This window comes from Entelurus aequoreus, linkage group LG16, assembly GCF_033978785.1.
Source record: "Entelurus aequoreus isolate RoL-2023_Sb linkage group LG16, RoL_Eaeq_v1.1, whole genome shotgun sequence".
NCBI classification, from domain to species: Eukaryota; Metazoa; Chordata; class Actinopteri; order Syngnathiformes; family Syngnathidae; genus Entelurus; species Entelurus aequoreus.
In genome coordinates, this window is record NC_084746.1 from 8,926,357 (window position 1) to 8,940,672 (window position 14,316).

The 14,316-nt window shown below is 44.4% G+C and overlaps 1 protein-coding gene across 1 annotated transcript in view; it reads right to left on the reverse strand.

Moving 5' to 3' along the window:
• epha4b (eph receptor A4b) overlaps positions 1 to 14,316 on the reverse strand; it is a 428,693-nt gene that overhangs the window by 22,494 nt on the left and 391,883 nt on the right. Inside the window, exon 16 of the mRNA XM_062023909.1 lies at positions 419 to 628. Coding sequence (XP_061879893.1) covers positions 419 to 628 — 210 coding nt within the window. The remainder of the gene's footprint in view (positions 1 to 418; positions 629 to 14,316) is intronic.

A 14,316-nucleotide genomic window follows, 5' to 3' on the forward strand; every position in this document is an offset into this window, starting at 1 on the left:
CCCCCGGGAAGAGCTGGACAAAGTGGCTGCGACCCGACCTCGGATAAGCGGAAGAAGATGGATGGATGGATGGACAATGTACAAACAACTGTAGACTATATGGTACAATTCTGGCAACTGAGCTGCCAGTTTTTTACTACTCACCTCAAAAAACTAAATAATAATTAATCCTTTACTGTATAATTCCCATTTAAGGGCGGCCATTACTGCCATGTGGTCTTCAATGACCCCAGCTTTAGTCAGTTGTGTGGCTATGAGAACGAAACTGCCTGAAAAACATCTTTCAGAGCTCTGAAATATGGTGCAAATGCAGAGGTATTGTTTCCTATTGCATCATTCTCTTTGTGTACAGCTTGACTGCTCAATCTATAAGCCCCTCGCTGCGGAGTCGGTGCGAGACCCCAGGAGTGTGCCTCACCCTGGTTGTGTACGCAGCCTCGGGGTCGTCCTCCAGAACCCGGCTGAGGCCAAAGTCCGACACCTTACACACCAGGTTGCTGTTGACCAGGATGTTGCGTGCGGCCAGGTCTCTGTGAACGTAGCTCATGTCCGACAGGTACTTCATGCCCGAGGCGATGCCGCGCAGCATGCCCACCAGCTGGATGACGGTGAACTGCCCGTCGTGTTTCTGCAGGGAGGACAAGGAGAAGGGTGAATTAACGTCCTGTGTTACCCGGCAACAGCAGGCTGATGCAATGGTCACACCTTGACTGGAAATTTCAAACAGCGTTCAATCTTCTAAAGCAGGCCTGGGCTATCATTTTGACTCCGGGGGCAAAAAATTAGAGAAAAAAATGTGTTTGGGGGCCGGTACAGTAATACAAAACCTCACAGTAATGTCTGATTGAATGCTAAAAACGTTATGACAGACCGCACTAAAAAATGGAATGGAATTGTACATGTTTATTCTGAATGAGACACCCAGAATGTACATGAAAATAAAGAATGTTACATTATTAACTATGAACAATAAAACACTGAATATTGACAACATATGAAGGTCACATTCACATATTTTACAATCAACAAAAATGCAACAAACATAGACAAATATGAACGCGAAGGGTAAAAAAACCCCCACCTACGATCTGATACATCACTAAGCTTTAATTTTGACTCGAGGGCCCAAATTTAGAGGGAAAAATGTGTCTGAGGGCCGGTATATCTACACTAATACAAAACCTCACAATAATGTCTGATTGAAAGCTGAAAATGTTATGACAGACCGCCTTTAAAAACACATTTTTTTATACTGAATGAGACACCCAGAATGTACATGAAAATAAAGAATGTTAAAATATTAACTATGAACAATAAAACACTGAATATTGACAACATATGAAGGTCACATTCACATATTTTACAATCAACAAAAATGCAACAAACATAGACAAATATGAACGCGAAGGGTAAAAAAAACCCCACCTACGATCTGATACATCACTAAGCTTTAATTTTGACTCGAGGGCCCAAATTTAGAGGAAAAAATGTGTCTGAGGGCCGGTATATCTACACTAATACAAAACCTCACAATAATGTCTGATTGAAAGCTGAAAATGTTATGACAGACCGCCTTAAAAAACACATTTTTTATACTGAATGAGACACCCAGAATGTACATGAAAATAAAGAATGTTACAATATTAACTACGAACAATAAAACACTGAATATTGACAACATAGGAAGGTCACATTCACATATTTTACAATCAACAAAAATGCAACAAACATAGACAAATATGAACGCGAAGGGTAAACAAACCCCCACCTACGATCTGATACATCACTAAGCTTTAATTTTGACTCGAGGGCCCAAATTTAGAGGAAAAAATGTGTCTGAGGGCCGGTATATCTACACTAATACAAAACCTCACAGTAATGTCTGATTGAAAGCTAAAAATGTTATGACAGACCGCCTTAAAAAACACATTTTTTATACTGAATGAGACACCCAGAATGTACATGAAAATAAAGAATGTTACAATATTAACTATGAAGGATAAAACACTGAATATTGACAACATATGAACGTCACACCCCCTCTCCATCCACATCTTTTAAAAGCAAGCAAAACACAATAAAAATGCAATGATATATAAAGGTGAAGGGTAAAAAAAACCCACCTACAATCTGATATAAGTGATACATCATTAAGGTTTTATTTTGACTCAGGGGCCCAAATTTAGAGAAAAAAATGTGTCTGGGGGCCGGTTTATCTGATACTAATACAAAACCTCACAATAATGTCTGATTAGAAGCTATAAACATTATGACAGACAGCCTGAAAAAAATGGAATGGAATTTTAAATTGTTTTACTGAATGAGACACCCAGAATGTGCATGAAAATAAAGAATGCTACAATATTAACTATGAAGGATAAAACACTGAATATTGACAACATATGAACGTCACACACTCTCTCCATTCACATATTTTACAATCAACAAAAATGCAACAAACAAAGAAAAATATGAACGCGAAGGGTAAAAAATCTGATACATCTGATATATCACTAAGCTTTAATTTTGACTCGGGGGGCCACATTTAGAGAAAAAAATGTGTCTGAGGGCCGGTATATCTACACTAATACAAAGCCTCACAATCATTTCTGATTGAAAGCTGAAAACGTTATGACAGACCGCCTTAAAAAAACGCAATAGAATTTTAATTTTTTTTTACTGAATGAGACACCCAGAATGTACATGAAAATAAAGAATGCTACAATATTAACTATGAAGGATAAAACACTGAATATTGGCAATAAATGATGGTCACACCCCCTCTCCATCCACATATTTTACAATCAAGCAAAACACAACAAAAATGCAACAAACACAGTGATATATAAACGTGAATGGTAAAAAAAAAAAACCCACCTACAATCTGATACATCTGATTTATCATTAAGCTTTTATTTTGACTCAGGGGCCCAAATTTAGAGAAAAAAATGTGTCTGGGGGCCGGTTTATTTAATACTAATACAAAACCTCACAATAATGTCTGATTAAAAGCTGAAAACGTTATGACAGACCGCCTTAAAAGACGCAATGGAATTTTAAATTGTTTTTTTTTTACTGAATGAGACAGCCAGAATGTACATGAACATAAAGAATGTGGGATTGTGTGCAACACAATACTATTGATTTTCCTTCCGACCCCTATACCGAGTAAAACTCAGGCTGTTATCGGCGGTACCGAATTGATACTGATACTTTGTGCAAATATACCTCATGTGTCTGCTAAAATAAAATAAAAAAAGTTGCATGTGAAAAAAATAACAACATCAAAAGTAAAACAATAAGAAAAAACAGCAACAAATCGGAATGCAATGAGAAAAAAGCTCAAAATGTTTACTAATTAATTAACTAATCAATAATTATTAATAATATACTTGGTCACCTATCACACAAAGTGGTGTCTTTAAATATATATATAATATCTGTTGATAGCTTTTTTAAAAAATAAAAAAATATCAAAATGCCCTGATCTAAAATATTAAAAGCTCTCAAAATCAAAATGAAATATACTTCAAATTTTAGCTTTTTGAAAAATAAAATATAAAAAAAACAAAAAAAACTAACTAAACTTTGTTTGCACACGTAGTCTTTTTTTAATTATTTTTTAATTTATTTATTTGATTTTTTTTTTAACTTACTTTTGACCCTGCGATGAGGTGGCGAATTGTCCAGGGTGCACCCCGCCTTCCGCCCGAATGCAGCTGAGATAGGCTCAAAGCGACCCCGAAGCGGACAAGCGGTAGAAAATGGATGGATGGATGGATGATTTTTACAATATTAACTATGAAGAATAAAACACTGAATATTGACAACATATGAAGGTCACACCCACATTTTTACAATCAACAAAAATGCAACAAACAGCGAAATATGAACGCGAAGGGTAAATAAACCCACCTACAATCCGATATATGTGATACATCACTAAGTTTTAGAACTTTGTTGTAAAAATCTCCTTCCCCGTCTGTCCTTGACACCAGCATTTCAGGCTGGTGGAAACGCTCCCCACCCACACTGCTTGGTGCCTCCTCTGGGCTGCTGTGACTTGGATGACCATAGTACGGACCCGGGAAAAATAGGACCCATCAACATTTCCAATCCGGACGTTCTACATCATTTTTTCTCTACTTTCAATATGAAAAGTGTATTTGTCATTAGGCAGTGATGTTTTTAAACTGAACTATAGAAAGTATTTCAATGGTTGAAATCTGCATTTTTGGGTGTTATAGGAGTTGTTAGGGTAATCTAGGTCACAGCAGCTCAGACCAGGAACAAAGCAGAGTGGTTTGTTTACAGAGCAGCCAGCCCCACACACATGTGTCAGGAACAGATGCGAAAGCAGATTTTTACAACACATTTCTGCATTAAAGTGATAATATATCATATTGTAGGTGTTTATTACCCTTTGTATTCATATTTTGCTGTTTTGTTGCATTTTTGTTGGTTTTTGCTTGATTGTAAAAGATACACAACTATGGAGGAGCTGCTCTGAGAAGTAAAATATGTTCATATGTTGTTAATATTCAGTCTTTTATTGTTCATAGTAAATCCCATTTTCCTTATTTTAATGTACATTTTGGGTGTCCAATTCAGTAAAAAAAAAATTCAAATTCCATTGTGTTGTTTTGAGGTGGTCTGTCATAACTTTTTTAGAACTCTATCAGACATTGTGATTTTTAGTAGAGATAAATGCGTTAAAATGTAATATCGGAAATTATCGGTATCGGTTTTTTATTATCAGTATCGTTTTTTTTTTGTTTTTTTTTTTTGTTTTTTTTTATTAAACCCACAGAAAAAACACAAGATACACTTACAATTAGTGCACCAACCCAAAAAAACTCCCTCCCCCATTTAAAGTTAAAGTTTTAAAGATTAAAGTACCAATGATTGTCACACACACTAGATGTGGTGAAATTTGTCCTCTGCATTTGACCCATCCCCTTGGGGAGCAGTGGGCAGCAGCGGCGCCGCGCCCGGGAATCATTTTGGTGATTTAACCCCCAACTCCAACCCTTTGATGCTGAGTGCCAAGCAGGGAGGTAATGGGTCCCATTTTTATAGTCTTTGGTATGACTCGGCTGGGATTTGAACTCCAACCTACCGATCTCAGGGCGGACACTCTAACCACTTACACTCATTCACACTCATTCACACAAAAGGGTTGTTTATTTCTGTTATTAATATTCTGGTTCCTACATTATATATCAATATATATCAATAAAGTCTGCAAGGGATACAGTCCGTAAGCACACATGATTGTGCGTGCTGCTGGTCCACTAATAATACTAACCTTTAACAGTTAATTTTACAAATTTTTAGAGATGTCCGATAATATCGGTCTGCCGATATTATCGGCCGATAAATGCGTTAAAATGTAATATCGGAAATTATCGGTATCATTTTTTTTTTTATTATCAGTATCGTTTTTTTTTTTTTTTTTTTTTTTTTTTTATTAAATCAACATTAAAAACACAAGATACACTTACAATTAGTGCACCAACCCAAAAAACCTCCCTCCCCCCATTTCTTTCTGTTATCAATATTCTGGTTCCTACATTATATATCAATATATATCAATACAGTCTGCAAGGGATACAGTCCGTAAGCACACATGATTGTGCGTGCTGCTGGTCCACTAATAATACTAACCTTTAACAGTTAATTTCACAAATTTTCATTAATTACTAGTTTCTATGTAACTGTTTTTATATTGTTTTACTTTCTTTTTTATTCAAGAAAATGTTTTTAATTTATTTATCTTATTTTATTTGATTCATTTTTTTTAAAAAGTACCTTATCTTCACCATACCTGGTTGTCCAAATTAGGCATAATAATGTGTTAATTCCACGACTGTATATATCGGTTGATATCGGTATCGGTAATTAAATAGTTGGACAATATCGCCATATCGGATATCGGCAAAAAGCCATTATCGGACATCCCTAATTTTTAGTATTAGTGTTCCTGAAAAAAAGGGAGCCAAACACACATACTGTACAGCACATTTTTACAGCTAAACGTGTATATATCATTTATACACACATACACATTGACCCCCCCAGACATATGTTTTTCTCTCAATGTGGCCCCAGAGTCAAAATATTTGCCCAGCTCTGCCATATTAACTAATTAGATGGCCATAGTAACTAATTCGATGACCATAGTAACTAATTAGATGACAATAGTAACCAATTAGATGACCATAGTAACTAATTATATGACCATAGTAAACAATTAGATGACCATAGTAACTAATTAGATGACCATAGTAACCAATTAGATGACCATAGTAACTAATTATATGACCATAGTAACCAATTAGGTGACCATAGTAACTAATTAGATGATAGTAACTAGTATATCATGCAAAACGCATCCGCAAGCGTAGCAAACGGAAGCAGAAAGAGCGAGCCAGCTTCTTCAAGGATCCCTTCAAGCACGCCAGACAACTGCTGGAGGAGAAAAAGTCCGGGAAGCTCGAAACCACCAGGGAGCAAATGGAACAGCACGTCAAAAGGCAGTACAGTGATCCGCTAAGAAACGTCCCATTAGGAACACCAGGGTACGTGCCCCGGCCTGCGCCACCGACAGCTGAATTTAACATCATGCCCCCCAAGCTCAGCGAAGTTAGGCAAACCGTGAAGAAGGCAAGGTCCTCATCAGCACCAGGCCCCAATGGAGTTCCCTACAAGCTCTATAAGAACTGCCCCAAGGTACTTGAACTGCTCTGGTATCTAATGAGAACTGCCTGGAAAAAGCAACTCATTCCAGCGGAGTGGCAAAGGGCTGTAGCGGTATTCATCCCGAAGGAAGAAAACTCCAAAAATATCGGCCAATTCAGAAACATCGCCCTGCTGAACGTAGAAGGAAAAATCTTCTTCTCAGTGCTGGCCAGAAGGATGACCACCTACCTGCTAGAGAATCGCTACATCGACACCAACTGCCAGAAAGCAGGAGTTCCAGGTTTCCCAGGATGCGTAGAGCACTCTACGATGATCTGGGACCAGATCCAGAAGGCCAAGCGGGAGAAGACCGACCTGCATGTCATCTGGCTCGATCTCGCCAACGCGTACGGATCGGTCCCACACCAGCTGATCAACTACGCCTTGGAGTTCTTCCACATGCCACCCTGCATCAAGAACCTGGTAGCGCTTTACTTCAGCGATCTGCAGATGTGCTTTGCCCTCCAGGACTTCACCACCGGGTGGCAGCATCTAGAAGTGGGAATTGCAATGGGGTGTGCCATTTCTCCAATCTTGTTCGTGGCAGCCTTTGAGATAATCCTCATCGGAGCAAGGCAAATGGTTGGAGGAATCAAAACACCATCTGGTCAGAGGTTACCCCCATTGAGGAGCTATATGGACGATGTCACCAGCCTCCTTCAGACAGCAGCATGTACATCTCGACTGCTGAAAAGGGTGGATGAGTTGACATCATGGGCCAGAATGAAGATCAAACCCTCCAAATCCCGTAGCCTGTCACTCAGAAGGGGAGTCAGAAACGACAACACCATCTTTGTCGTCGGGGGAGAGAAAATCCCCCTCCTGTCTGAGCAACCCATCAAAAGCCTGGGGAGGCAGTACACTGCAGAGCTGTCCGATAAACAGATGGGGAGGACTGTCATGAAACAACTCACGGACGGCCTGGCAAGGATCGACCAGAGCCAACTCCCTGGAAAGTACAAGGTCTGGTGCTACCAGTTCATACTCTACAGGAGGGTGATGTGGCCTCTGAAAATGAGCGAGATCCCCTCATCTGCCGTGAGTAAGATGGATGGAAAAGCCAACTCATTCATCAGAAAGTGGCTGGGACTACCACGGTGCCTTTCAGAAACGGGCCTCTTTGGGAAGAACGCACTGCAGCTGCCACTGCAGTCTATCAGTCTGGGCTATATGCAGGAGAAGTCCAGGCTGGTCCTCGAACTAAGAGAGTCCACTGACCAGTCAGTAAGGAACGCCAATGCCAAGGTTCCCACTGGCCGAAAGTGGAAAGCCCAAACTGAGGTTGACCGAGCTGTCAGTAGGCTGCATCACCAAGAGCTCATGGGCAGAGTCCAGGCAGGAAGAGCAGGGCTAGGATGGGGAGAAGCGCCTCGGTTCTGGTCTAAGGCCAACCGCAAGGAGAGGAAGGAGATGGTGGTGGCGGAGGTGACGAGGATGGAGGAAGAGCGCTATAAGATCAAGGCCGTGTCGCAGGGCCGACAAGGAAGGTGGACAACCTGGGAGGGAGTGGTCAACCGGAACATCAGCTGGTCCGACCTGTGGAAGATTCCACAGGCAAGGATCAGCTTCCTTATTCGTTCAACCTACGACACGCTTCCCTGTCCTCGTAACCTTCACCAATGGTTCGGGAACGAGGAATGCTGCTCACTCTGCAATGCTCCCAACGCAAGCCTCCAGCACATCTTGTCGGGCTGCAAGACCGCACTCTCTCAGGGGCGCTATAGATGGCGCCACGACCAGGTCCTGAGGAAACTAGCGGAGGTGCTGGAGGGGTGTCGACAGGGCAGCAAAGAATCACCACCAGCAGAGAACCATACCAGCTTTGTCACGGAAGGGGGGGGTCAAAGATACATCAGGCCAAGAGAGACAGCAGCAAGGCCCTTTTCCCCAGACCAGGAGTGGGACATGAGGGTTGACCTCAATAGGCAGCTCCGGTTCCCCACGGAGATCACCACTACATCTCTCCGCCCGGATATTGTAGTGTGGTCCAGCAAGGCAAGAGTGGTGCACCTTATTGAGCTGACCGTACCATCGGAGGAGGGGATCGAGGCCGCCTTTGAGCGCAAGAAGGCCAAGTACTCGGAGCTGGCTGCTGAGTGCCGGGAGGCTGGCTGGAAGACAACCATCTACCCAGTAGAAGTTGGCTGCCGAGGCTACGTGGGGCTGTCAACCACACGCCTTTTGAGGGACGTAGGAGTGACTGGAAGAAAGCTGAGAAAGGCCATAAAAGATCTGGCAGAGGAGGCCGAGAAAGGCAGCTTTTGGCTCTGGCTGAGGAGGAAGGACAGGAGCTGGGGAAAGAACAACTAACCCCGATAACAGCCGCAGGGGGTAACAGCTATCAGCTGCAGGGGGTGACAGGGAGACGTCCCTGTCACTGCTCCGCCACCAGGAGACGTTCCAGGATTAAAGGAGTGAAACGTTGGTGAATGGTGGTTCCTGGCTGATGACCCTGCAGCTGACCCGTGGGCACTGGAGGAGGTGCGACAGGCAGCAATGCCAAGCAGGAAATACTACCTACCTGTTCATTAACTGAAGTTCTGGAAACCCCAGTGACTACTGTGAACAGGGCAGTTGGAGTCCAGGGAAGACTGGAGGACAGCCAGGAAAGACTGGATGGCAGCAGGGAAAGACCGCACCGGGAGTGGACGGCTAGTTACCCAACCCACTGGTCTCTCGCAAGAGGGACACCCACCTTAACTACGAAGAAATCAAGGAAAAAACAACCCGCAGGCCCTCCGAGAGGCGGGATGAAAGATGGGCCTAACATGACGGACCACACGGTAACGACGATGGCAACGGAAACGGATAACGAGAACATCAGAACTCCAGTTAATGAGGAGAAGATCCTCCGAAAGTGTGCTTGCGGATGGGAAAAGGTGACCACGTACAGGGGACTGCGAATCCACCAGGGGAAAGCAAAGTGTGGTCAGAGAGGCCAACAGCAACCTTGCACCGCGGCAGCGGGTGAGACAAGAGGGACCAGAAGCCAGGTAGAAAACCACAGTGCTAACGGACCCAATGTTGCTGAAAGCACAGATGGCACAGAGGAAGAAAGCCCCTCGGTGGAGGCTGAGCCCCCACGTGAGCACCAAGACCCAATCTCTACCATCTCACACAGAACAGAGCCACAAGCAGAGACCAAGAAACCAGCAAGAAGGAACAAGCTCAAATGGCCAAAGGCAAATGAAGCAGAGGCATGGCGTACTTTGGATACAGACCTGACCAAGATCCTGGAGGAAAGGTTGCATGGAGGTGCCGAAGCTAAGCTTAACCTGTTTGGGGACATCATATACCAGACCTGCAAAGACAGGTTTGGTGAAATTATCTCCAAGCAGAGGACTGCCCCAAGGGAAATGGGGAGGAGGGAAAAGGAGATCGCCGAGCTTGTGCGAAGACGCCGGCAACTCCGCAAGAACTGGAGGAAGGCAACCCAGCCAGAGAGAGAAGGTCTGAAAGTCCTGTGGGAGGAGGTCAGGCAAAGGCTATCCAGGCTCCGCAGAGCTGAACGCATCCGCAAGCGTAGCAAACGGAAGCAGAAAGAGCGAGCCAGCTTCTTCAAGGATCCCTTCAAGCACGCCAGACAACTGCTGGAGGAGAAAAAGTCCGGGAAGCTCGAAACCACCAGGGAGCAAATGGAACAGCACGTCAAAAGGCAGTACAGTGATCCGCTAAGAAACGTCCCATTAGGAACACCAGGGTACGTGCCCCGGCCTGCGCCACCGACAGCTGAATTTAACATCATGCCCCCCAAGCTCAGCGAAGTTAGGCAAACCGTGAAGAAGGCAAGGTCCTCATCAGCACCAGGCCCCAATGGAGTTCCCTACAAGCTCTATAAGAACTGCCCCAAGGTACTTGAACTGCTCTGGTATCTAATGAGAACTGCCTGGAAAAAGCAACTCATTCCAGCGGAGTGGCAAAGGGCTGTAGCGGTATTCATCCCGAAGGAAGAAAACTCCAAAAATATCGGCCAATTCAGAAACATCGCCCTGCTGAACGTAGAAGGAAAAATCTTCTTCTCAGTGCTGGCCAGAAGGATGACCACCTACCTGCTAGAGAATCGCTACATCGACACCAACTGCCAGAAAGCAGGAGTTCCAGGTTTCCCAGGATGCGTAGAGCACTCTACGATGATCTGGGACCAGATCCAGAAGGCCAAGCGGGAGAAGACCGACCTGCATGTCATCTGGCTCGATCTCGCCAACGCGTACGGATCGGTCCCACACCAGCTGATCAACTACGCCTTGGAGTTCTTCCACATGCCACCCTGCATCAAGAACCTGGTAGCGCTTTACTTCAGCGATCTGCAGATGTGCTTTGCCCTCCAGGACTTCACCACCGGGTGGCAGCATCTAGAAGTGGGAATTGCAATGGGGTGTGCCATTTCTCCAATCTTGTTCGTGGCAGCCTTTGAGATAATCCTCATCGGAGCAAGGCAAATGGTTGGAGGAATCAAAACACCATCTGGTCAGAGGTTACCCCCATTGAGGAGCTATATGGACGATGTCACCAGCCTCCTTCAGACAGCAGCATGTACATCTCGACTGCTGAAAAGGGTGGATGAGTTGACATCATGGGCCAGAATGAAGATCAAACCCTCCAAATCCCGTAGCCTGTCACTCAGAAGGGGAGTCAGAAACGACAACACCATCTTTGTCGTCGGGGGAGAGAAAATCCCCCTCCTGTCTGAGCAACCCATCAAAAGCCTGGGGAGGCAGTACACTGCAGAGCTGTCCGATAAACAGATGGGGAGGACTGTCATGAAACAACTCACGGACGGCCTGGCAAGGATCGACCAGAGCCAACTCCCTGGAAAGTACAAGGTCTGGTGCTACCAGTTCATACTCTACAGGAGGGTGATGTGGCCTCTGAAAATGAGCGAGATCCCCTCATCTGCCGTGAGTAAGATGGATGGAAAAGCCAACTCATTCATCAGAAAGTGGCTGGGACTACCACGGTGCCTTTCAGAAACGGGCCTCTTTGGGAAGAACGCACTGCAGCTGCCACTGCAGTCTATCAGTCTGGGCTATATGCAGGAGAAGTCCAGGCTGGTCCTCGAACTAAGAGAGTCCACTGACCAGTCAGTAAGGAACGCCAATGCCAAGGTTCCCACTGGCCGAAAGTGGAAAGCCCAAACTGAGGTTGACCGAGCTGTCAGTAGGCTGCATCACCAAGAGCTCATGGGCAGAGTCCAGGCAGGAAGAGCAGGGCTAGGATGGGGAGAAGCGCCTCGGTTCTGGTCTAAGGCCAACCGCAAGGAGAGGAAGGAGATGGTGGTGGCGGAGGTGACGAGGATGGAGGAAGAGCGCTATAAGATCAAGGCCGTGTCGCAGGGCCGACAAGGAAGGTGGACAACCTGGGAGGGAGTGGTCAACCGGAACATCAGCTGGTCCGACCTGTGGAAGATTCCACAGGCAAGGATCAGCTTCCTTATTCGTTCAACCTACGACACGCTTCCCTGTCCTCGTAACCTTCACCAATGGTTCGGGAACGAGGAATGCTGCTCACTCTGCAATGCTCCCAACGCAAGCCTCCAGCACATCTTGTCGGGCTGCAAGACCGCACTCTCTCAGGGGCGCTATAGATGGCGCCACGACCAGGTCCTGAGGAAACTAGCGGAGGTGCTGGAGGGGTGTCGACAGGGCAGCAAAGAATCACCACCAGCAGAGAACCATACCAGCTTTGTCACGGAAGGGGGGGGTCAAAGATACATCAGGCCAAGAGAGACAGCAGCAAGGCCCTTTTCCCCAGACCAGGAGTGGGACATGAGGGTTGACCTCAATAGGCAGCTCCGGTTCCCCACGGAGATCACCACTACATCTCTCCGCCCGGATATTGTAGTGTGGTCCAGCAAGGCAAGAGTGGTGCACCTTATTGAGCTGACCGTACCATCGGAGGAGGGGATCGAGGCCGCCTTTGAGCGCAAGAAGGCCAAGTACTCGGAGCTGGCTGCTGAGTGCCGGGAGGCTGGCTGGAAGACAACCATCTACCCAGTAGAAGTTGGCTGCCGAGGCTACGTGGGGCTGTCAACCACACGCCTTTTGAGGGACGTAGGAGTGACTGGAAGAAAGCTGAGAAAGGCCATAAAAGATCTGGCAGAGGAGGCCGAGAAAGGCAGCTTTTGGCTCTGGCTGAGGAGGAAGGACAGGAGCTGGGGAAAGAACAACTAACCCCGATAACAGCCGCAGGGGGTAACAGCTATCAGCTGCAGGGGGTGACAGGGAGACGTCCCTGTCACTGCTCCGCCACCAGGAGACGTTCCAGGATTAAAGGAGTGAAACGTTGGTGAATGGTGGTTCCTGGCTGATGACCCTGCAGCTGACCCGTGGGCACTGGAGGAGGTGCGACAGGCAGCAATGCCAAGCAGGAAATACTACCTACCTGTTCATTAACTAACCTTTAACAGTTAATTTCACAAATTTTCATTAATTACTAGTTTCTATGTAACTGTTTTTATATTGTTTTACTTTCTTTTTTATTCAAGAAAATGTTTTTAATTTATTTATCTTATTTTATTTGATTCATTTTTTTTAAAAAGTACCTTATCTTCACCATACCTGGTTGTCCAAATTAGGCATAATAATGTGTTAATTCCACGACTGTATATATCGGTTGATATCGGTATCGGTAATTAAATAGTTGGACAATATCGCCATATCGGATATCGGCAAAAAGCCATTATCGGACATCCCTAATTTTTAGTATTAGTGTTCCTGAAAAAAAGGGAGCCAAACACACATACTGTACAGCACATTTTTACAGCTAAACGTGTATATATCATTTATACACACATACACATTGACCCCCCCAGACATATGTTTTTCTCTCAATGTGGCCCCAGAGTCAAAATATTTGCCCAGCTCTGCCATATTAACTAATTAGATGGCCATAGTAACTAATTCGATGACCATAGTAACTAATTAGATGACAATAGTAACCAATTAGATGACCATAGTAACTAATTATATGACCATAGTAAACAATTAGATGACCATAGTAACTAATTAGATGACCATAGTAACCAATTAGATGACCATAGTAACTAATTATATGACCATAGTAACCAATTAGGTGACCATAGTAACTAATTAGATGATAGTAACTAGTATATCATGCAAAAGCACAGACATTGAAACACTTTGTATAGTTCAAGCTACACTTTCCATCTTAAAGATCTAAAACAAATATTTGGGAATGTCTGGCTAGGCTGAGATGTTCATATGTTCTTAATATTCAGTGTTTTATTGTTCATAGTTCATATTGTAAATCCCACCTTTTTTATTTTCATGTAAAACGTCACGTCCGTTGTGTCCTTGGGCAAGACACTTCACCCTTGCTCCTGATGGGTGCTGGTTAGCGCCTTGCATGGCAGCTCCCGCCATCAGTGTGTGAATGTGTGTGTGAATGGGTGAATGTGGAAATACTGTCAAAGCGCTTTGAGTACCTTGAAGGTAGAAAAGCGCTATACAAGTATAACCCATTTATTATTTACCATTTATACATTTTGGGTGTCCCCTTCAGTAAAAAACTGTACAATTCCATTCCTTTTCTTTGAGGTGGTCTGTCATAATATTT